General features: G+C 45.6%; 1 protein-coding gene across 3 annotated transcripts in view; it reads right to left on the bottom strand.

Moving 5' to 3' along the window:
* The window catches only part of HNF4A (hepatocyte nuclear factor 4 alpha), a 116,897-nt gene that overhangs the window by 33,739 nt on the left and 59,103 nt on the right, over positions 1-24,055 (bottom strand). For 2 of the 3 annotated variants that reach the window (XM_063959553.1, XM_063959555.1), the window contains exons 5-6: positions 17,561-17,716; positions 11,973-12,060 (exon numbers count right to left, since the gene is read on the bottom strand). In XM_063959553.1, coding sequence (XP_063815623.1) covers positions 11,973-12,060; positions 17,561-17,716 — 244 coding nt within the window. The remainder of the gene's footprint in view (positions 1-11,972; positions 12,061-17,560; positions 17,717-24,055) is intronic. The other variant, XM_063959556.1, reaches the window with a different exon arrangement.

Below are 24,055 nucleotides of genomic sequence, written 5' to 3'. Positions count from 1 at the left end.
TGTTCATGGCTAGTGGTTCAGCTTCACATGAGGATGGAGGCACTCAGCCTCTCGCTAGAAAAATGAAAAGACTCAAGCTGGCAAAAGCAGTAGCACCGCAAAGAACTGTGCGTTCTTCGAAATCCCAAATCCACAAGGAGAGTCCAATTGTGTCGGTTGCGATGCCTGACCTTCCCAACACTGGACGTGAAGAGCATGCGCCTTCCACCATTTGCACGCCCCCTGCAAGTGCTGGAAGGAGCACCCGCAGTCCAGTTCCTGATAGTCAGATTGAAGATGTCAGTGTTGAAGTACACCAGGATGAGGAGGATATGGGTGTTGCTGGCGCTGGGGAGGAAATTGACCAGGAGGATTCTGATGGTGAGGTGGTTTGTTTAAGTCAGGCACCCGGGGAGACACCTGTTGTCCGTGGGAGGAATATGGCCGTTGACATGCCTGGTGAAAATACCAAAAAAATCAGCTCTTCGGTGTGGAACTATTTCAACAGAAATGCGGACAACAGGTGTCAAGCCGTGTGTTCCCTTTGTCAAGCTGTAATAAGTAGGGGTAAGGACGTTAACCACCTCGGAACATCCTCCCTTATACGTCACCTGCAGCGCATTCATAATAAGTCAGTGACAAGTTCAAAAACTTTGGGTGACAGCGGAAGCAGTCCACTGACCAGTAAATCCCTTCCTCTTGTAACCAAGCTCACGCAAACCACCCCACCAACTCCCTCAGTGTCAATTTCCTCCTTCCCCAGGAATGCCAATAGTCCTGCAGGCAATGTCACTGGCAATTCTGACGAGTCCTCTCCTGCCTGGGATTCCTCCGATGCATCCTTGCGTGTAACGCCTACTGCTGCTGGCGCTGCTGTTGTTGCTGCTGGGAGTCGATGGTCATCCCAGAGGGGAAGTCGTAAGCCCACTTGTACTACTTCCAGTAAGCAATTGACTGTTCAACAGTCCTTTGCGAGGAAGATGAAATATCACAGCAGTCATCCTGCTGCAAAGCGGATAACTGAGGCCTTGACAACTATGTTGGTGTTAGACGTGCGTCCGGTATCCGCCGTTAGTTCACAGGGAACTAGACAATTTATTGAGGCAGTGTGCCCCCCGTTACCAAATACCATCTAGGTTCCACTTCTCTAGGCAGGCGATACCGAGAATGTACACGGACATCAGAAAAAGACTCACCAGTGTCCTAAAAAATGCAGTTGTACCCAATGTCCACTTAACCACGGACATGTGGACAAGTGGAGCAGGGCAGGGTCAGGACTATATGACTGTGACAGCCCACTGGGTAGATGTATGGACTCCCGCCGCAAGAACAGCAGCGGCGGCACCAGTAGCAGCATCTCGCAAACGCCAACTCTTTCCTAGGCAGGCTACGCTTTGTATCACCGCTTTCCAGAATACGCACACAGCTGAAAACCTCTTACGGCAACTGAGGAAGATCATCGCGGAATGGCTTACCCCAATTGGACTCTCCTGTGGATTTGTGGCATCGGACAACGCCAGCAATATTGTGTGTGCATTAAATATGGGCAAATTCCAGCACGTCCCATGTTTTGCACATACCTTGAATTTGGTGGTGCAGAATTATTTAAAAAACGACAGGGGCGTGCAAGAGATGCTGTCGGTGGCCAGGAAAATTGCGGGACACTTTCGGCGTACAGGCACCACGTACAGAAGACTGGAGCACCACCAAAAACTACTGAACCTGCCCTGCCATCATCTGAAGCAAGAAGTGGTAACGAGGTGGAATTCAACCCTCTATATGCTTCAGAGGTTGGAGGAGCAGCAAAAGGCCATTCAAGCCTATACAATTGAGCACGATATAGGAGGTGGAATGCACCTGTCTCAAGCGCAGTGGAGAATGATTTCAACGTTGTGCAAGGTTCTGATGCCCTTTGAACTTGCCACACGTGAAGTCAGTTCAGACACTGCCAGCCTGAGTCAGGTCATTCCCCTCATCAGGCTTTTGCAGAAGAAGCTGGAGACATTGAAGGAGGAGCTAACACGGAGCGATTCCGCTAGGCATGTGGGACTTGTGGATGGAGCCCTTAATTCGCTTAACAAGGATTCACGGGTGGTCAATCTGTTGAAATCAGAGCACTACATTTTGGCCACCGTGCTCGATCCTAGATTTAAAGCCTACCTTGGATCTCTCTTTCCGGCAGACACAAGTCTGCTGGGGTTGAAAGACCTGCTGGTGAGAAAATTGTCAAGTCAAGCGGAACGCGACCTGTCAACATCTCCTCCTTCACATTCTCCCGCAACTGGGGGTGCGAGGAAAAGGCTCAGAATTCCGAGCCCACCCGCTGGCGGTGATGCAGGGCAGTCTGGAGCGACTGCTGATGCTGACATCTGGTCCGGACTGAAGGACCTGACAACGATTACGGACATGTCGTCTACTGTCACTGCATATGATTCTCTCACCATTGAAAGAATGGTGGAGGATTATATGAGTGACCGCATCCAAGTAGGCACGTCACACAGTCCATACTTATACTGGCAGGAAAAAGAGGCAATTTGGAGGCCATTGCACAAACTGGCTTTATTCTACCTAAGTTGCCCTCCCACAAGTGTGTACTCCGAAAGAGTGTTTAGTGCCGCCGCTCACCTTGTCAGCAATCGGCGTACGAGGTTACATCCAGAAAATGTGGAGAAGATGATGTTCATTAAAATGAATTATAATCAATTCCTCCGCGGAGACATTGACCAGCAGCAATTGCCTCCACAAAGTACACAGGGAGCTGAGATGGTGGATTCCAGTGGGGACGAATTGATAATCTGTGAGGAGGGGGATGTACACGGTGATATATCGGAGGGTGATGATGAGGTGGACATCTTGCCTCTGTAGAGCCAGTTTGTGCAAGGAGAGATTAATTGCTTCTTTTTTGGGGGGGGTCCAAACCAACCCGTCATATCAGTCACAGTCGTGTGGCAGACCCTGTCACTGAAATGATGGGTTGGTTAAAGTGTGCATGTCCTGTTTTGTTTATACAACATAAGGGTGGGTGGGAGGGCCCAAGGACAATTCCATCTTGCACCTCTTTTTTCTTTTATTTTTCTTTGCATCATGTGCTGTTTGGGGAGGGTTTTTTGGAAGGGACATCCTGCGTGACACTGCAGTGCCACTCCTAAATGGGCCCGGTGTTTGTGTCGGCCACTAGGGTCGCTAATCTTACTCACACAGTCAGCTACCTCATTGCGCCTCTTTTTTTCTTTGCGTCATGTGCTGATTGGGGAGGGTTTTTTGGAAGGGACATCCTGCGTGACACTGCAGTGCCACTCCTAAATGGGCCCGGTGTTTGTGTCGGCCACTAGGGTCGCTAATCTTACTCACACAGTCAGCTACCTCATTGCGCCTCTTTTTTTCTTTGCGTCATGTGCTGATTGGGGAGGGTTTTTTGGAAGGGACATCCTGCGTGACACTGCAGTGCCACTCCTAGATGGGCCAGGTGTTTGTGTCGGCCACTAGTGTCGCTTAGCTTAGTCATCCAGCGACCTTGGTGCAAATTTTAGGACTAAAAATAATATTGTGAGGTGTGAGGTATTCAGAATAGACTGAAAATGAGTGGAAATTATGGTTTTTGAGGTTAATAATAATATGGGATCAAAATGACCCCCAAATTCTATGATTTAAGCTGTTTTTTTAGTGTTTTTTAAAAAAAACACCCGAATCCAAAACACACCCGAATCCGACAAAAAAAATTCGGTGAGGTTTTGCCAAAACGCGGTCGAACCCAAAACACGGCCGCGGAACCGAACCCAAAACCAAAACACAAAACCCGAAAAATTTCAGGCGCTCATCTCTAGTTTTAAGGAGCTAGTGGAAAAGGGGTATAAAACACATGTAGTCAGTATTACTAGAGGGCTTTTACTTTGGTATTATGGTTTGATTTTTCAAAAACATATTTATGTGTTATATAAAATGTATTAATACGGAGGTCATATAAAGCAACTTATTTGTTCGTTTCTGTTATTACCAGTTTTTGTTTATCTTTTGACACATGATCGGAAGGGAGTATTTCTAACCGCAGAATATGCAGATGCCTATGTATATGCCTAGGGCATTCATTGTGAAAAAAATAAAAGCACCTCTTCAGATTCCTGCTTACCATCACTTTTGCAACACCTAATAATACCTCCCAACCGTTGCAGTTTCAACGGGACAGTCACACTTTTTCGGGCACAGTCCTGCAGTCCTGCCTTGCAGGCTGCAGTGTCCTGCAGGAAGTTGGGTGGTTGGAGGACACTTTCATACACCACTGCTCTAGTTGCAGAGCAGCCGTGAATGGAAAGGTCAAACCTTTACATTTAAATGGATAGGGCAGACCATCAGGGATAGGGCCCTAATGTCCATGTGCTGTAGGTACATCTTATCAGAAAAGATCTTGGCAAACACCTACAGACCATTAATTAGTAAAGCCCCCACTGAAAATACAGATACAGTCAGTGTTGGACTGGCCCACAGGGATACAGGGGGAAACCCCCGGTGGGCCCCACTGCCTGGGGCCCACCTCCTCCTTTAGGGATTAGGTCTCAGACTGACAGTGCAATTGAATTAAACATTATACATATTTCGCCTAATAATGCATAGGACTATGGTGTAGATTCTACAGTACATTGCTGTGATTAATGTGGTGCATTATCATGCATGCACTAGCAGTATTTACTATTTATATTTATCAAGGGGCTCAGATCTAATGATTAGACAAATCAATGTGGTGGCTGGCCACACCCTCTCTAGAGCCTAGCCACACCCCTAAGCATGGGCCCCTACCACTGCATTTCTTAATGCCCCAGTCCGACACTGGATACAGTACATGTGTAAGTATATTTTTTAACTCGCTAAAGATAAATCTTCTAACAAATATAATATTTTCTTAATAATCATTTAAAATCATTTACTGAAGTGTGAAAAAAGAAATATATACAGTAGGAAGAAAATATTTTATGGAAAAGAAATTAAATGTGTGCTATTATTCCAAAACCTAGAGGTAAATTTTCTATCAATGTTGAATGATTTTATAGCGATCATCCTTGATGTTGTGTTTCAGGGTCTAAATCACACATACACTAATAGACAATTTTGACAATTGCTTTTTTTAAACCGTGTCAGACATCATCTGTTATTAAACGTATGATTTAGATCCTTTATCACAACATCAATGTGATTGATTAAAATAGATTTGAATCATTCTTTAGTATATTTACCCCCACATGTGCACCTATGCTTGCCCTTCATATACCCTACATAAGGGGCAAACACAAGTTTTCTAAAGGGAGGTTTCCAAATGCTTGAAATTAGAACAAGTCTGGCCAGCCAATGAAGAGAGCAAAAATAAGAATTTACTTACCGATAATTCTATTTCTCGGAGTCCGTAGTGGATGCTGGGGTTCCTGAAAGGACCATGGGGAATAGCGGCTCCGCAGGAGACAGGGCACAAAAAAGTAAAGCTTTACTAGGTCAGGTGGTGTGCACTGGCTCCTCCCCCTATGACCCTCCTCCAGACTCCAGTTAGGTACTGTGCCCGGACGAGCATACACAATAAGGGAGGCATTTTGAATCCCGGGTAAGACTCATACCAGCCACACCAATCACACCGTACAACTTGTGATCTAAACCCAGTTAACAGTATGACAACAGAAAGGGCCTCTTAAAGATGGCTCCTTAACAATAACCCGAATTAGTTAACAATAACTATGTACAAGTATTGCAGATAATCCGCACTTGGGATGGGCGCCCAGCATCCACTACGGACTCCGAGAAATAGAATTATCGGTAAGTAAATTCTTATTTTCTCTATCGTCCTAAGTGGATGCTGGGGTTCCTGAAAGGACCATGGGGATTATACCAAAGCTCCCAAACGGGCGGGAGAGTGCGGATGACTCTGCAGCACCGAATGAGAGAACTCCAGGTCCTCCTTTGCCAGGGTATCAAATTTGTAAAATTTTACAAACGTGTTCTCCCCCGACCACGTAGCTGCTCGGCAGAGTTGTAATGCCGAGACCCCTCGGGCAGCCGCCCAAGATGAGCCCACCTTCCTTGTGGAGTGGGCTTTTACAGTTTTAGGCTGTGGCAGGCCTGCCACAGAATGTGCAAGTTGAATTGTGTTACAAATCCAACGAGCAATCGACTGCTTAGAAGCAGGTGCGCCCAACTTGTTGGGTGCATACAATATAAACAGCGAGTCAGATTTTCTGACTCCAGCCGTCCTTGCAATGTATATTTTTAAGGCTCTGACAACGTCCAACAACTTGGAGTCCTCCAAGTCGCTAGTGGCCGCAGGCACCACAATAGGTTGGTTCAGATGAAATGCTGATACCACTTTAGGGAGAAAATGCGGACGAGTCCGCAGTTCTGCCCTATCCGAATGGAAGATTAGATAAGGACTTTTATAAGATAAAGCCGCCAATTCAGATACTCTCCTGGCAGAGGCCAGGGCTAGTAACATAGTCACTTTCAATGTGAGATATTTCAAATCCACCTTTTTCAATGGTTCAAACCAATGGGATTTGAGGAAATCTAAAACTACATTTAGATCCCACGGTGCCACCGGAGGCACCACAGGAGGCTGTATATGCAGTACTCCCTTGACAAAAGTCTGGACCTCAGGGACAGAGGCCAATTCTTTTTGGAAGAATATTGACAGGGCCGAAATTTGAACCTTAATGGATCCCAATTTGAGACCCATAGATAATCCTGATTGCAGGAAATGTAGGAAACGACCCAGTTGGAATTCCTCCGTCGGAACCCTCCGATCCTCGCACCACGCTACATATTTTCGCCAAATGCGGTGATAATGTTTCACGGTGACTTCCTTCCGTGCCTTAATCAAGGTAGGAATGACTTCTTCTGGAATGCCTTTCCCTTTTAGGATCTGGCGTTCAACCGCCATGCCGTCAAACGCAGCCGCGGTAAGTCTTGAAAAAGACAGGGACCCTGCTGTAGCAGGTCCCTTCTCAGAGGTAGAGGCCACGGTTCGTCCGTGAGCATCTCTTGAAGTTCCGGATACCAAGTCCTTCTCGGCCAATCCGGAACCACTAGTATTGTTCTTACTCTTCTTTGCCGTATGATCTTCAATACCTTTGGTATGAGCGGCAGAGGAGGAAACACATACACTGACTGGTACACCCAAGGAGTTACCAGTGCGTCCACAGCTATTGCCTGTGGATCTCTTGACCTGGCGCAATATTTGTCCAGTTTTTTTGTTGAGGCGAGACGCCATCATGTCTACAATTGGTCTTTCCCAACGGTCTATTAACATGTTGAAGACTTCTGGATGTAGACCCCACTCTCCCGGATGAAGATCGTGTCTGCTGAGGAAGTCTGCTTCCCAGTTGTCCACGCCCGGGATGAACACTGCTGACAGTGCTATCACGTGATTCTCCGCCCAGCGAAGAATCTTGGCAGCTTCTGCCATTGCACTCCTGCTTCTTGTGCCGCCCTGCCTGTTTACATGGGCGACCGCCGTGATGTTGTCCGACTGAATCAACACCGGCTTTCCTTGCAGGAGAAGTTCCGCCTGGCTTAGAGCATTGTAGATTGCTCTTAGTTCCAGAATGTTTATGTGAAGAGACTTTTCCAGACTCGTCCATACTCCCTGGAAGTTTCTTCCTTGTGTGACTGCTCCCCAGCCTCTCAGGCTGGCGTCCGTGGTCACCAGGATCCAATCCTGAATGCCGAATCTGCGGCCTTCTAATAGGTGAGCCTTCTGCAACCACCACAGAAGTGACACCCTTGTCTTTGGTGACAGGGTTATTCGCAGGTGCATCTGCAGATGCGACCCTGACCATTTGTCCAACAGATCCCTTTGGAATATTCTTGCATGGAATCTGCCGAATGGAATTGCTTCGTAAGAAGCCACCATTTTTCCCAGGACTCTTGTGCATTGATGTACTGACACTTTTCCTGGTTTTAGGAGGTTCCTGACCAGATCGGATAACTCCTTGGCTTTTTCCTCTGGAAGGAAAACCTTTTTCTGAACCGTGTCCAGAATCATTCCTAGGAACAGCAGACGAGTTGTCGGGATTAAATGGGATTTTGGAATATTCAGAATCCACCCGTGTTGTCTTAGCACCTCTTGAGATAGTGCTAAAGCTGTCTCCAGCTGTTCTCTGGACCTTGCCCTTATTAGGAGATCGTCCAAGTATGGGATAACTAATACGCCTTTTCTTCGAAGAAGAATCATCATCTCGGCCATTACCTTGGTAAAGACCCGAGGCGCCGTGGACAATCCGAACGGCAGCGTCTGAAACTGATAGTGACAGTTTTGAACAATGAACCTGAGGTACCCCTGGTGTGCGGGGTAAATCGGAACGTGTAGATACGCATCCTTGATGTCCAAGGATACCATAAAGTCCCCTTCTTCCAGGTTCGCTATCACTGCTCTGAGTGACTCCATCTTGAACTTGAACTTTTTTATGTAGAGGTTCAAGGACTTCAGATTTAGAATAGGCCTTACCGAGCCATCCGGCTTCGGTACCACAAATAGAGTGGAATAATACCCCTTTCCTTGTTGTAATAGGGGTACTTTGACTATCACCTGCTGAGCGTACAGCTTGTGAATGGCTTCCAACACCCTCTCCCTTTCGGAAGAGACGGTTGGTAAGGCAGACTTCAGGAAACGATGAGGAGGATCCGTCTCTAATTCCAACCTGTACCCCTGAGATATTATCTGCAGGATCCAGGGGTCTACCTGCGAGTGAGCCCACTGCGCGCTGTAATTTTTGAGACGGCCCCCCACTGTCCCCGAGTCCGCTTGAGAGGCCCCAGCGTCATGCTGAGGTTTTTGCAGGAGCCGGGGAGGGCTTCTGTTCCTGGGAAGGAGCTGCCTGTTGGTGTCTCTTCCCTCTACCTCTGCCTCGTGGCAGGTACGACAAGCCCTTTGCTCTCTTATTTTTGTAGGAGCGAAAAGGCTGCGGTTGAAAGGTCGGTGCCTTTCTCTGTTGGGGAGTGACTTGAGGTAAAAAAGTGGATTTCCCGGCAGTAGCCGTGGCCACCAAGTCTGATAGACCAACTCCAAATAACTCCTCCCCTTTATACGGCAAAACCTCCATGTGACGTTTTGAATCCGCATCGCCTGTCCACTGTCGTGTCCATAAGGCTCTTCTGGCTGAAATGGACATAGCACTCACCCGAGATGCCAGTGTGCAAATATCCCTCTGTGCATCACGCATATAGATAAATGCATCCTTTATTTGTTCTAACGACAGTAAAACATTGTCCCTATCTAGGGTATCAATATTTTCAATCAGGGATTCTGACCAAACTACTCCAGCACTGCACATCCAGGCAGTTGCTATAGCTGGTCGTAGTATAACACCTGCATGTGTGTATATATTCTTTTGAATAACTTCCATCTTTCTATCTGATGGATCCTTAAGTGCGGCCGTCTCAGGAGAGGGTAACGCCACTTGTTTGGATAAGCGTGTGAGCGCCTTGTCCACCTTAGGGGGTGTTTCCCAGCGCGCCCTAACCTCTGGCGGGAAAGGGTATAATGCCAATAACTTTTTTGAAATTATCAACTTTTTATCAGGAGCAACCCACGCTTCATCACACACGTCATTTAATTCTTCTGATTCAGGAAAAACTGTTTGTAGTTTTTTCACACCATACATAATACCCTGTTTTACGGTATCTGTAGTATCAGCTAAATGTAACGTCTCCTTCATTGCCAAAATCATATAACGTGTGGCCCTACTGGAAAATACGTTTGAATTTCTACCGTCGTCACTGGAATCAGTGCCCGTGTCTGGGTCTGTGTCGACCGACTGAGGCAAAGGGCGTTTTACAGCCCCTGACGGTGTTTGAGGCGCCTGGACAGGCATTAATTGATTGTCCGGCCGCCTCATGTCCTCAACTGACTGTTTAAGGGAAGATAAACCATCACGTAATTCCACAAATAAAGGCATCCATTCTGGTGTCGACCCCCTGGGGGGTGACATCTGCATATTTGGCAATTGCTCCGCCTCCACACCAATATCGTCCTCATACATGTCGACACCACGTACCGACACACACCGCAAACTCACAGGGAATGCTCTAATGAAGACAGGACCCACTAGCCCTTTTGGGGAGACAGAGGGAGAGTCTGCCAGCACACACCACAAAGCGCTATATATACAAGGGATATCCTTATATTAAGTGCTCCCTTATAGCTGCTTTAATATATATATATATAGCCATTAATGTGCCCCCCCTCTCTGTTTTACCCTGTTTCTGTAGTGCAGTGCAGGGGAGAGACCTGGGAGCCGTTCTGACCAGCGGAGCTGTGACAGAAAATGGCGCCGTGTGCTGAGGAGATAGGCCCCGCCCCTTTTTCGGCGGGTTCTTCTCCCGCTATTTTTCCAGTCAGGCAGGGGTTAAATATCTCCATATAGCCCCTATGGGCTATATGTGAGGTATTTTTAGCCTTGTATAAGGTTTATATTTGCCTCTCAGAGCGCCCCCCCCCAGCGCTCTGCACCCTCAGTGACTGCCCAGTGAAGTGTGCTGAGAGGAAAATGGCGCACAGCTGCAGTGCTGTGCGCTACCTTATGAAGACTGAGGAGTCTTCAGCCGCCGGTTTCCGGACCTCTTCACGCTTCAGCATCTGCAAGGGGGTCGGCGGCGCGGCTCCGGGACCGGACTCCACGGCTGGGCCTGTGTTCGATCCCTCTGGAGCTAATGGTGTCCAGTAGCCAAGCAGCAAATCCACTCTGCATGCAGGTGAGTTTACTACTTTCCCCCTAAGTCCCACGTTGCAGTGATCCTGTTGCCAGCAGGACTCACTGTAAAGAAAAAAAAAACCTAAACTAAACTTTCTCTAAGCAGCTCTTTAGGAGAGCCACCTAGATTGCACCCTTCTCGTTCGGGCACAAAATCTAACTGGAGTCTGGAGGAGGGTCATAGGGGGAGGAGCCAGTGCACACCACCTGACCTAGTAAAGCTTTACTTTTTTGTGCCCTGTCTCCTGCGGAGCCGCTATTCCCCATGGTCCTTTCAGGAACCCCAGCATCCACTTAGGACGATAGAGAAATTTGCACTTACAGTTAAATAGTCTACCACATACATAGTGCAGTGTATGTAATACTTTGTACATAATATAACCAGTAGGAGACAGAAATAAGATTTTTAAGCACACGTTCTCCCTTCTCATGTTAAGACACCTGTCTCTACTTACTGGCAGCTACTCTCTGGTCCAGTGTGATGATTGGGCACTTAGATCCACACACACACGAGAAGCTGCTGCCGCTGGGCACGAGCAACAGCTCCAGTCTGTCCTTTATACAGCAAGTTGTGGCCATATCTCTACTAAAATCTTATTAAAACAGCTGCTTTTGTTGCCATGATCAGGGATGGGGGGGTTTCTGGGCAACTGGGCACCCCCCTGCATTTGCATCTGTTTTGGACCACCACCTGTCAATTTACAGGCCTCTTGCCATCCACAGACCACCACTAGCACTGATATCAAGACGCAAATCTCAATCTGGGTACGTAATTCAGAGCTCCCAAACTAAAGTTTAACTAATGTGCCATATTAGTTATACACCTACGAAGCAATGTAGAGTAAGAAATAATATGGGTGTATATAGCTTACATGGTGGTCTGCTTGGCTGTACTCGCATGAATATATCCTTATGGAACATTGCGTTAGAACACCCCTTTACATCGTCATCCCTCATTTCCGGCTTTAAGTGTAGATGGTATCAGAACGCGTTTGACTCTCTTAACTCACAATTGCGTGCACTTATTTTCTAGACATGCTTGGAGCAAATTTTAGGAAAGATGCACTGCATGATCTGGCATACTTTCTTCCCTTTAGCTCTTGGTCTCATTGTCTGAAACCAAGCAATGTTGAGGTCCTTGAGTTGCCAAATCACTAATAGTCGAAGAACTATTGAATGAAGAGAACATGTTGAACAGACAATCTCCAGATTCTCCTGTGGTGAGAATATTAAATTGTAACTTCTGAAATATACCATGAAATCCCAGCTCACCTAGGAGTAAAATGTCTTTGTAAATCATTGACCTCTTTGCAGCCCCCAGAAGTAAGTGCTCTCCTGCATGTGCTCGTAACATCGCCACCTGGGAAGAAATAGTTGCATCATAAGCAGAATGCTCCAACTTTGGCAGACATTACTATAGTCAGATGGCATCATTTTTAGTGTATATAACAATGAATTTTCTTTAGTTAGGAGGATAGATAGCCAGTTTAGTGTATGTGCACTGCAACAGTTTACAGTCGTAACCTCAAAAAAGAACAACATTTTTGATGGTGTAAAAAACTGGTGGTGTAGATGACGATTTCTGTCACTGATAGGCCAAATATTGTAGGGCAATGCCTCATAAGCATGTCTTAAATTGACTGTAACCGGCAATGCTAAGATACATACACTGCAATGCACAGCAAGAGAGCTGACTATCCAAACGCCCCTGCTTGTGAGCCCTAAGTCTATGCCAGACACATTATGTTACTACGTTTTCTGTGTGTTGGAGCATAAAAAACCAATGTAAGCATAACTTACACTGTCCCTACACACAAGCCTACACTCCTTGTTGTGTAAAAATAAAACCAGTTGTATTGTTGTGTAATACCCCTTTCAGACCGACAGCAATAACCCGGGTTATTGCACATAAACACGCAGCAACCCAGGGTGCGGTGCAGTCTGAAAAGGGGCCAGCTGAAATAACCTGGGTATTGCAACCCAGGTAGCGAGCGGGGATGAACACAGCTCGCGGTGCAGTGTGAACGGGTAAGCCGAGTCGATGCGACCTGACACCTGTTAACTGCATAGGAAGAGGCGGTGCTTGGAGATCATCTCGCCTCCAAGCACCACCTCGGGACGAGGTGGTACAGGTGACGTCACCAACCTGGCAATAAGCAAAGTCAGACCGCCATTCTGAAAGGGTTCTCAGCCGGATCACACCCGGGAAGGACTCGTGTACAAAATCCCGGTTGCGACCCAGCTCTGTGGTGTGAAAAGGGGTATAAAGTATGTTGGTTAACTTGTATATGCACACTGTCTGATTCTGAGTAAATTTGGGTAAAACTATGTTGCACTGCAGGTGGGTTAGTTTTAAAATCTACAGAGAGATTTAGATCGTAGTGTAAGAATATATCTGTCCAGCATTTGTGAGCTACATGCAAAATCAGCCAGTTATTTACCCTCCATACAAAAAAATAAATAAATAAAAATACATATATTTGCACTCCTTGCGCATTGCAACATGGATTGTTCCAGATACAAAGTTACTGTACTTGCTTTTTTTTTGCTTTGCTACCACCTCAGAATTAGGCCCAGATGCTCTATTATCACACACAAACTAAATTCTACACACCATAAAACTAGGTATACACTATACAATTATTGGGCTGTCTGTGGCATTCTTGATAATCTGGCCATATTTTCTATGGGTTATCTTGATTACCTCATCCTCCTTGTTGGTGGACATATGCAAATTCAATGTGGTGTGATAGAAAATCTGAATTTTAAAAAAAAATATGCTAAATTTGTAGCGCAGTTTCCCAAACTCTGCCATTATAGTAAAGGTTTTAAAGATTTCCATGCTTGAGCACATGTGACTTAGCTAGTACCTTAGTCAATTTGATTTACCAATCTAGACTCAAACATGGATATCCATAAAACCTAGACTGTAATGGTGGACTTTGGGAAACTCTGGTGTAGCGCAAATATTGGCACCTTCCAGTGGCTGAAAAAGCGTCACCTTGGTTGGCTCGACCAAAAAAATAGCATAAAGTGTACCTATTTTAAGACTATACTGTAATTTTTAAGTTTCTTTTTAGCGAAACTCAGATTTTGAGTGAGAAAAAAATGCAGAAATCAGTTCACACTATACAGTATGTATATTTACAAAAACTGCGGGGTTTCAAAACCCCAGTTTTCAAGGGTTTTGTAAGCTGGAATTAAAAAGATAAGAATATTATGGACAGTATACAATAAGCCGCAGAAATTTACCATGGCTAACTGACTCACCTGGGGCTATCCTATTAGCCCCAATGTTGGAACTTAACAGGGATTTGGAGGCGGGCAAAATCAAATCCCTGATATGTAACCATTTTTTCCGCAATCACAGTCACGGAAAGATATAGGTCTGTGGCTTTTTGCAGATCCTATGTGTTTCTATGTAAAAACAGGTCATTTTTCACAAAAAAATCCCCAAAAGGCCTATAATTTAATTGGATGGCCTGATAATGACCATCGAGCAAAAATCGCAATAAAAGCCTGTTTTTTCTGTGCGAAAAATTACAGAGGCTAATAAGATAGTCCCCTAAATGCTAGACAAACCAGATTTTGCATTTAATATTACTGCTTTTCTAAATCCAGCGGGCAAAAACCAATGGAAATTGTGTTGTAAATGTACCCCTATGTCCTTTACTGAGAATTAATAAACTGTGGACATTAATAGGGAAAGTTAAAAATAAATAAATGAATAAACAAAAAAAAGAGGGTGGGATGAACTGGTTCCTTAACTCTGTTAAGCATTGTTTTTGTCCCCTGTTAAACTACAAGAATTATTGAAGACACAAAGGTTAACGATTTGACTAATTAAGTGCTAGCTGAGTACCTGTGAAGGACAGGGCTTAATAATTACTGTCATGGTGATACGTGTGAATCTCGTTAAAGTTTATCACTCACTGTTAGCTCATTTTAAATACATGAATGGTTTTCTGACAGGAAAGTGTCTTTGAAGTAACTCATATCAAAACAGTTATCCATTTGTACCAACATGATTTCAGCTATTGAACATGTAGAGTCAAGAATAAAAAATCTCAGTATGTAGGATTAAAGCTCTGTCCACGTGGACTTTTCTTTCTTTTAGTTAGGTTTGGAAGCATCTTAGGCATGTCAAAAAATGCAACTAAATTGGATGGAAACGAGCAAGGGTAGAATCCCCCCCTCCCCCCCCTCCCACGCTATAACACTCGGATAAAGGGCCTAATTCAGACCTGCTCGCTAGCAGGCGATTTTTGCAGCGCTGTGATCAAGTCAGAACTGCACATGCGTATGCACCGCAATGTGCAGGTGCATCACACAGGTACAAAGTGGATCGTTGCTGTGCGATGGATTTTACGAAGAATCCATTCGCACAGCCGATTATAAGGAGATTGACAGGAAGAAGGCGTTTGTGGGTGGCAACTGACCATTGTCTGGGAGTGGTTGGAAAAATGCAGGTGTGTCCAAGCGTTTGCAGGGCGAGTGTCTGACATCAATTCCGGCCCCAGACAGGCTGAAGTGATCGCAGAGGCTGAGTAAGTTCAGGGCATCTCAGAAACTGCACAAAGTTTGGTTACACTGCTCGGCTGCACTTGCTTTCGCACACTTGCACAGCTAAAATACACACCCCTGTAGGTGGCGACTATCTGATCGCAGCGCTGCAAAAAACTGCTAGCGAGCGATCAGGTCTGAATTACCCCCACAGTACCAAAAAGTTTACAACACTTCACAGTGGTAAGATTTTTACCTTTCCAGAGTGCATTTGAGCGAAAGAAAATTCTTGGAGGAAAATGAATATACAAATGGTGAAAAAATAAAAAAAACTCTCAAAAAGAGAAAAAAAATAAAGATAAAAAGAAAAAATAACAGAAGACTTTGTGGATCTTTGTGGATATAGCCTACGACTTTGTCCAGATGTGGCTCATTCCAACAGAAAAGCTTCAAGAAGTTGTGGCATTGTACTGTATTTGGTATCAAATACTAGTTCCTTTATAGTGCTAAACATTGTTAGGATAGTTTCAGAAATTCTTATTTGATTTTATTTTGTTTTGTAACCTACAGAACAATTTCATGGAATTAGCCATGTGCATTACAGGTTGACTCTCCCATGCTTGGGACCAGAAACATTTTGGATATGAGTTTTCGGGATTTTAGAATATTTGCATAGGGATCACTTTAATATGATAGGATTATTTTAAATTGCAGTACGAGGAGGTGGAGCTGGATCGTGTCACCTTTCTGGGAGGAGAAGAGTCCCAGAGAGCTCATCCAGTGTCTGCAGGAAACCAACATGGCACTGCTGGATGAGCAGCAGGCAGCCTGGAAGGAGGAGTCAGCAAGCAGGCTGGAAATGCTATCTGATCTGTCACATGGGCCCTCATTCCGAGTTGTTCGCTCGCAAGGCGATTTTAGCAGAGTTACACACGCTAAGCCGCCGCCTACTGGGAGTGAATCTTAGCTTCTTAAAATTGCGAACGATGTATTCGCAATATTGCGATTACAAACTACTTAGCAGTTTCAGAGTAGCTTCAGACTTACTCGGCATCTGTGATCAGTTCAGTGCTTGTCGTTCCTGGTTTGACGTCACAAACACACCCAGCGTTCGCCCAGACACTCCTCCGTTTCTCCAGCCACTCCCGCGTTTTTTCCGGAAACGGTAGCGTTTTTATCCACACGCCCATAAAACGCCGTGTTTCCGCCCAGTAACACCCATTTCCTGTCAATCACACTATGATCGCCGGAGTGAAGAAAAAGCCGTGAGTAAAAAAACTATCTTCATAGCAAAATTACTTGGCGCAGTCGCAGTGCGAACATTGCGCATGCGTACTAAGCAGAAAAACGCTACGATGCGAAGAAAATTACCGAGCGAACAACTCGGAATGAGGGCCATGATGTCAATATCATGTGACATGTCAGCTCAAAATATTCAGTTTTTGGAAAATTTTCATATTTTACAATAATGGCTATGGAAGACTCGTCTGTATTCACTTATCCCCACAGGAAAACTACTGTTTGTAGTTCAGTGATTAACTGGAACATATGTCATGGACATTGATGGCAATACATTGATGCACATTTTCTCAGGTCACCCCCATGCTGCAGATTTCATTCCTGCCAGATGACAAGATCATTTGCTCTGTCCAGATATATTTCATTCAACCTATTCTTCTGTTGTGTTCTTGGAACACATCAATGGAAACCTCCGGTCTAGAAGAGGATGAATTAGAAGACAATGCATGATATCTAGCAACCTTATCCATTTCAAAGGGATGATCATAATGTCTGCCCTGAAGGATTTGGCAGGGAATTGCACCATAAGTGGTTCGCCAACATTTTGCTTAGACATTCACTATATTGGGTGGATGAGTCACAACACTGGCCTGCCAAATACAGGAACAATCATGAGTCTACGCAACACCAGGTGGTTGGGGTATTATAGGATGTGCAAATAACTCACATTACAGTAGGCTATAATAGCTAATTCCATCAAAAGATGGAGGTAGCTTTCTAAAGGCAAGCTCCGGAAAACTATGCTTTTCGTAAATTGATACATTGGGTACAACAGAAGCCTATGGGGACTGCATTTGGGTTTGATGCCCGGGGTGTAGCTACTGTGGTATCCAATTAATACATCTGCAATCAAAACATATGTATTCAGAGGATTGACAGAAAATAGTCTGATAACTCATCAGATGATCCAAAAGTCGGGAAATAACAAGTTTAGTAAAAACGTGACTTGAGGCACTTCACTGCCCTAATTTACAATTTTCCAATGAGAGCCCATTCTTATATGACATCATTCCTTCAGCCACAATGGCACTCAGGGAGGTCTCACTCTATCAACCCACCTGATCATCTAGTGGAAGTTCACAAAATGCCGGGATATATTTGGCCCATTCCACAAGAACCAACAGCTGTTGCTTCATGGAATCGCACACATCTGTGATGTTAGCAATCTTCTTTCCCCTGATGTCCGTGTTTAGCATGCTCACTGATGAGGTTATCTGCAAGAGAAAGGTTTTGGAAACTAGTCTAAGTAAAACCCAATGATGCACTAGTTTAGGATAGTAATTATCCTACCTGCCATGGACATTATCAGCCCTAGAAATGGATACCTCTCCTGTGCATTGATGTGTCATCTGCTATAGTTTTCAGCACACCTACATGCAATTTTTACTAATATATATATATATATATATATATATATATATATTTATTTATTTAGATACTTAATTTTTGTAAGGATTTATTTAAGTGTGTGTACACAGTGTGACAGATTTTGTTCTATGCATAATGGCCCTCATTCCGAGTTGTTCGCTCGCTAGCTGCTTTTAGCAGCATTGCACACACTAGGCCGCCGCCCCCTGGGAGTGTATTTTAGCATAGCAGAATAGCGAACGAAAGATTAGCAGAATTGCTACTAAATAATTCTTTGCAGTTTCTGAGTAGCTCCAGACCTACTCACAGATTGCGATCAGCTCAGTCCGTTTAGTTCCTGGTTTGACGTCACAAACACGCCCTGCGTTCGGCCAGCCACTCCCCCATTTCTCCAGACACTCCAGCGTTGTTCACTGGCACGCCTGCGTTTTTTAGCCAACGCCGTGAAAACGCTGAGTTGCCGCCCAGACACGCCCCTTTCCTGTCAATCATTTACCGAACAGCAATGCGACTGAAAAGCGTTGAACGAACACCAGCAAATCTACTAAGTTTTGTGTTACATAACTTAGCGCATGCTCGCTGCGTACCATGCGCATGCGCAGTTAGCAACAAATCGCAGCATAGCGAAAATCGGCAACGAGCGAACCAACTCGGAATGACCACCAATGAGAGATATATTTTTTACGCATATATGTAACTCATTTTGCCTTGTGTTCTATTGTATTTATGTTTGAGCATATGTCTTCCTCTTCATTTAAAGAAATTTTAAAATTATATAGAAAAAAAAATCAGATAAGGACTCGTAAATAATTTCAGCCAATGAGAACGCTAGAAAATGTGCGTTTCAAATAAACATAATGAAGCTGTTTTGTGCATGTCAATGAGGTTTGCTATCAATGTGCTCACTGACAAAGTCCTAAACAAACAGCCTAAAAAAACAACCATGTCTAATCAATAAGCCATGAACCACAAAAGTAAGGTCTCCTGTAAAATCGTGCAGGGTCAGCACTCAGGATTCTTAACTTATGACTTTTTCTGCACATAGAAAGAAACTAAACGTATCACCAGCTCGGAATGATAAATGCACCAAGAAACTACTAATCAATCAGCTCCTGTCATTTATTAAACACAGCCTGTAACATGGCAGTTAGGAGCTGATTGGCTGGTACTTTATCTCTTTCCACTTTATATCTCTGCAAGGCTTAGTACATCTCCACCATAGGGGTCTATTTAAACCAAATCTCTTGTCCCCACTTCTCACAATTTTTCAAAAGGTTAACAACAGAAAAATGTCTGATTTCTCCTGTGGTAACCAATTTTGACGCTGACATCCTTACTTACTAGGGGTGGTATTGGTATACTCGGAGCTATTGAATTCGCCCCCCCCCCCCCCTACCTATTCAATTGTGGCCCGTTTTTGCCAGTTTTTAAGGCATTTTCACCTTTTTTTTGTGTGTGAAAAGACATTGGCGAAAATGCCTCAAAATTGTTTCAAACATCCCACGTTTTCAAAGGCGAAGGCGAGAAAACATGTAGATTCGCAGATCCACATGTTTTTTGTTCCTGCTGAATTTTTCACCTAGGCGAAAAAACGGCCCTGCAATTGAATAGTGCGAATCACCATTCGCCATAAAAATAGCGAAAAGTCAAGCTTTTTCGCCTAGGCAAAAATACCCAGACCTAATTGAATACCTCCCTAGATCTCTATGGGGAAGGGCGACCTTAGTGAATTTTCTGAGTGGCAAAAAAACTTAGCTCTCAGGATGGCGTTAGTGTTACATGGCAATGGCGATGCATGGATATTAACAATTTAACTGTTTGCTGGCATAGGAGCAGGGCCATGGGCCATGGGGTCTAAGGTAGATTTGCGACAGTACACCATTTTGTATTGCAAACAGGCTGTGTCTCTGGCCACCAAATCTCCTGCAAGCAAGGTAGGAAAGGTCGACATATTTTATTCTATATAGTATTTTGTGGACACTCCTAAGCAAACATGTTTAATCATTTGACTTTGAATATAATTTGAACTGGTATATATTCACTGCATTTTTCAGCAGGAACTTCTATCTATAACTTTTTTAATAGCTCCACCCCCAGACCCATAGTTACTGAACTTATTTTTCCAGAAAAATAGTACCCAGGGCCAGCATAACTAAATTGCCTCAGAACACTATCCACATGGACAATTATTGTGAATAGTAACATGTAGTGAGCGATGCGATCCACCATGCCCGAAGCATTGCGAGTGAAGCAAGCCCGGGATGGTACGCATTTTAATGTTCTGAACAGTGGTGGCTCCTGCTTACTTTTAGGAGGGGGCATGCCGCTACCCCAATGCCCGGTGAGGAGACAGCCAGCCGTTTCCCAGCACCTACGCAATGGACCTGGCAGGTGCCAGGACCGGTGCATGTGCAGAAGCCTCAGTGCAACTGTGCATGCGCAAAAAGAACGGCTTCTATGGACTGCATCAGCTGCAGCCCATAGAAGCCAGCTAGGGCTGCACAAAAGGATGGGAGTGGCTTCCTACAGGAAGCTTGCTCTCTGCTTTTTGCAGACCGGTCTGGCAGTACCAGAGGGAGAAAACATCTCCCAATGGGACTGCCTGTAGCATCTGTGACTGACAGGTAGCACTTTCAATAGGAAGTCTCGGCCAGTCACAGTGAAGCCAGTTCAGTCACGTAATGCATCTGGATCACTGACACTGAGATGGGTGGCAGATTTTACTGAGGAAGCCACAGTCCTGCAGCCCATAGATAAAATCTGGCACTAGTTCTGAACAAGTTTAATGATGTTCTGAAGTAGTTTAGTTATGATAACCCAGGGTGTCCCATGTTCTGAAACTAGAAATCTGTTACTACAATTATTTTCGCCAGACTAAGATTATTAAAGAACATAGATTAACAGAAACAGTGACAACCACAAGAATCATTAGAGACATGTATGGACAGATCTTACATGTTTCTAATCCTGGTACATGGTTTAAAAAAATATAGGAACCCCATTTGGATTATGCCTTCAATTTACAGTACTGTGTATGTGTGTATGTATATATATATATATATATATATACACACACACACACACACACACACACACACACACACACACACACACACACACACACACACACACACACACACACACACACCAGGGACGTGCAGTCAGGGGAGGCAGGGGAGGCAGTGCCTCCCCTGTCATTAATGAGTAAAATAATACAAAGAAGATACTTATGACACATAAGTATCTTCTTTATTATTTTACCTATCATTATATATGTTCAAATCACTTTGGGAGGCACCGATCGTGGTGCCTCCCGTAGTGATTAGGAAAAGTATGGGGAGCGGGGGGCGGGCACAGGCGTGCCCTAGCAATGGGCTGGAAAAGCCCATTGAAATAACATGGGAAAGCGGCACCATTAGTGGTGCCGCTTTCCTACAGGGACGTGCTTTCAACCTATGAAAGCACGTCCCTGTGAGTGAGGCCACAGTGATTGGCCAGCGGATCCGTCACTGGATCCGCTGTCAATCACTGTATGGGGCGGCATCGGTACCTGCGGAGGTGCGGCGGCGGAGGTACGGGAAGCGGCGGGCCGGGCGGCGGAGGTACGGGATGCGGAGGTACGGGATGCAGAGAGGCGGGCGGCGGTAGCGGCGGCGGTAGCAGAGTTTTGGCAGCGGAAGCGGTACCCATTTCAAATATATAAGTCAGCGCGAGGCAGCGGCTGTCAGTCCGACGGCGGAGGAGGAGCGGAGAAGAGCTCCTGAAGACGCCGTGGAAGTCCTGGATGGGCGGCGGCTATGCAAAAGAGCTTAGCAGCCGCCGCCCACCAGGTGAAGATGCTGGAAGTCCTGGGAAGGCGGCGGCCATGCGAAAGAGCTTAAAGGCCGCCGCCTCCCAGGTGAAGACGTCGTGGAAGTCCTGGATGGGCGGCGGCTATGCAAAAGAGCTTAGCAGCCGCCGCCCACCAGGTGAAGACGCCGGAGGAAGACCCCAGAAGCCCTGGGGAGGTGGCGCCCTCCCAGGTGAAGACGCCGGAAGCCCTGGGAAGGCGGCGGCCATGCAAAAGAGCTTAAAGGCCGCCGCCCCCAGGTGAAGACCCAGTTTAATAAAGAATTTTTTAAAGAATGTGTTGTGTTTTTTTTTTTATATTTTCTTTACAGGTGGACTACAGGTGCCAGCGGGCCCTTTATGTCCGGGCATGCTGGCACTTGTGGTTCTCCAAGTGCCAGCATGCTGGGGCAGGCTTGCTGGGACCTGTAGGCCACCTGTAAAGAACAATATTACTATTCTTTGCAGGTGGACTACAGGTGCCAGCGGGCCCTTTATGTTCGGGCATGCTGGCACTTGTGGTTCTCCAAGTGCCAGCATGCTGGGGCAGGCTTGCTGGGATCTGTAGGCCACCTGTAAAGAACAGAACATACAATGAACCCCGCACCCACCGCCACCAGGGGTGCGGGGCATAGCACTGGGCTATCAGCCCAGTGCTGGTTGTTGCTCGGGAGGGGGGACCCCATTTTGATTTTTTGGGGAACCCACTTTCCGAGGAATTCCAGCCCTGGTCTGACTGGTTTGGGGGGTGTTTAAAGGCATGGCAGGGGGACCCCACACTGAGTGTCTCCCCTGCTATGGCATTATCCCCCCTGGCTGGTTCTGCCTGGTGCTGGTTTTAGTGCTGGTGCTGCTATGGCATTATCCCCCCGACTGCACTTTTTTTTTTTTTTTTTGGGGGGGGGGGGGCGAGTTTAGCTGCAGTGCCTCCCCAGGCCCTGACCTCACCGCACGTCACTGACACACAGTATATATATAAATATATATATATATACATAGTATATATAGATATACAAAGTTGTGTATGTATATAATAAGAATTTACTTACCGATAATTCTATTTCTCATAGTCCGTAGTGGATGCTGGGGACTCCGAAAGGACCATGGGGAATAGGACTACCTGGTGTGCACTGGCTCCTCCCCCTATGACCCTCCTCCAAGCCTCAGTTAGGATACTGTGCCCGGACGAGCGTACACAATAAGGAAGGATTTTGAATCCCGGGTAAGACTCATACCAGCCACACCAATCACACCGTACAACTTGTGATCTGAACCCAGTTAACAGCATGATAACAGAAGGAGCCTCTGAAAAGATGGCTCACAACAATAATAACCCGATTTTTGTAACAATAACTATGTACAAGTAATGCAGACAATCCGCACTTGGGATGGGCGCCCAGCATCCACTACGGACTATGAGAAATAGAATTATCGGTAAGTAAATTCTTATTTTCTCTAACGTCCTAGTGGATGCTGGGGACTCCGAAAGGACCATGGGGATTATACCAAAGCTCCCAAACGGGCGGGAGAGTGCGGATGACTCTGCAGCACCGAATGAGAGAACTCCAGGTCCTCCTCAGCCAGGGTATCAAATTTGTAGAATTTAGCAAACGTGTTTGCCCCTGACCAAGTAGCTGCTCGGCAAAGTTGTAAAGCCGAGACCCCTCGGGCAGCCGCCCAAGATGAGCCCACTTTCCGTGTGGAATGGGCTTTTACAGATTTTGGCTGTGGCAGGCCTGCCACAGAATGTGCAAGCTGAATTGTACTACAAATCCAACGAGCAATCGTCTGCTTAGAAGCAGGAGCACCCAGCTTGTTGGGTGCATACAGGATAAACAGCGAATCAGATTTTCTGACTCCAGCCGTCCTGGAAACATATATTTTCAGGGCCCTGACTTCGTCCAGTAACTTGGAATCCTCCAAGTCCCTAGTAGCCGCAGGCACCACAATAGGCTGGTTTAAGTGAAATGCTGAAACCACCTTAGGGAGAAATTGAGGACGAGTCCTCAATTCTGCCCTGGTCCGTATGAAAAATTAGGTAAGGGCTTTTATAGGATAAAGCCGCCAATTCTGAGACATGCCTGGCTGAAGCCAGGGCTAACAGCATTACCACTTTCCATGTGAGATATTTTAACTCCACAGTGGTGAGTGGTTCAAACCAATGTGATTTTAGGAATCCCAAAACTACATTGAGATCCCAAGGTGCCACTGGAGGCACAAAAGGAGGCTGTATATGCAGTACTCCCTTGACAAACGTCTGAACTTCAGGAACAGAAGCTAGTTCTTTTTTGAAGAATATTGACAGGGCCGAAATTTGAACCTTAATGGACCCTAATTTGAGGCCCATAGACAGTCCT

This window comes from Pseudophryne corroboree, chromosome 3, assembly GCF_028390025.1.
Source record: "Pseudophryne corroboree isolate aPseCor3 chromosome 3, aPseCor3.hap2, whole genome shotgun sequence".
Taxonomy (NCBI): Eukaryota; Metazoa; Chordata; class Amphibia; order Anura; family Myobatrachidae; genus Pseudophryne; species Pseudophryne corroboree.
Note: the sequence above shows the minus strand (reverse complement) of the source record. Positions and strands in the feature narration are given on the sequence as shown.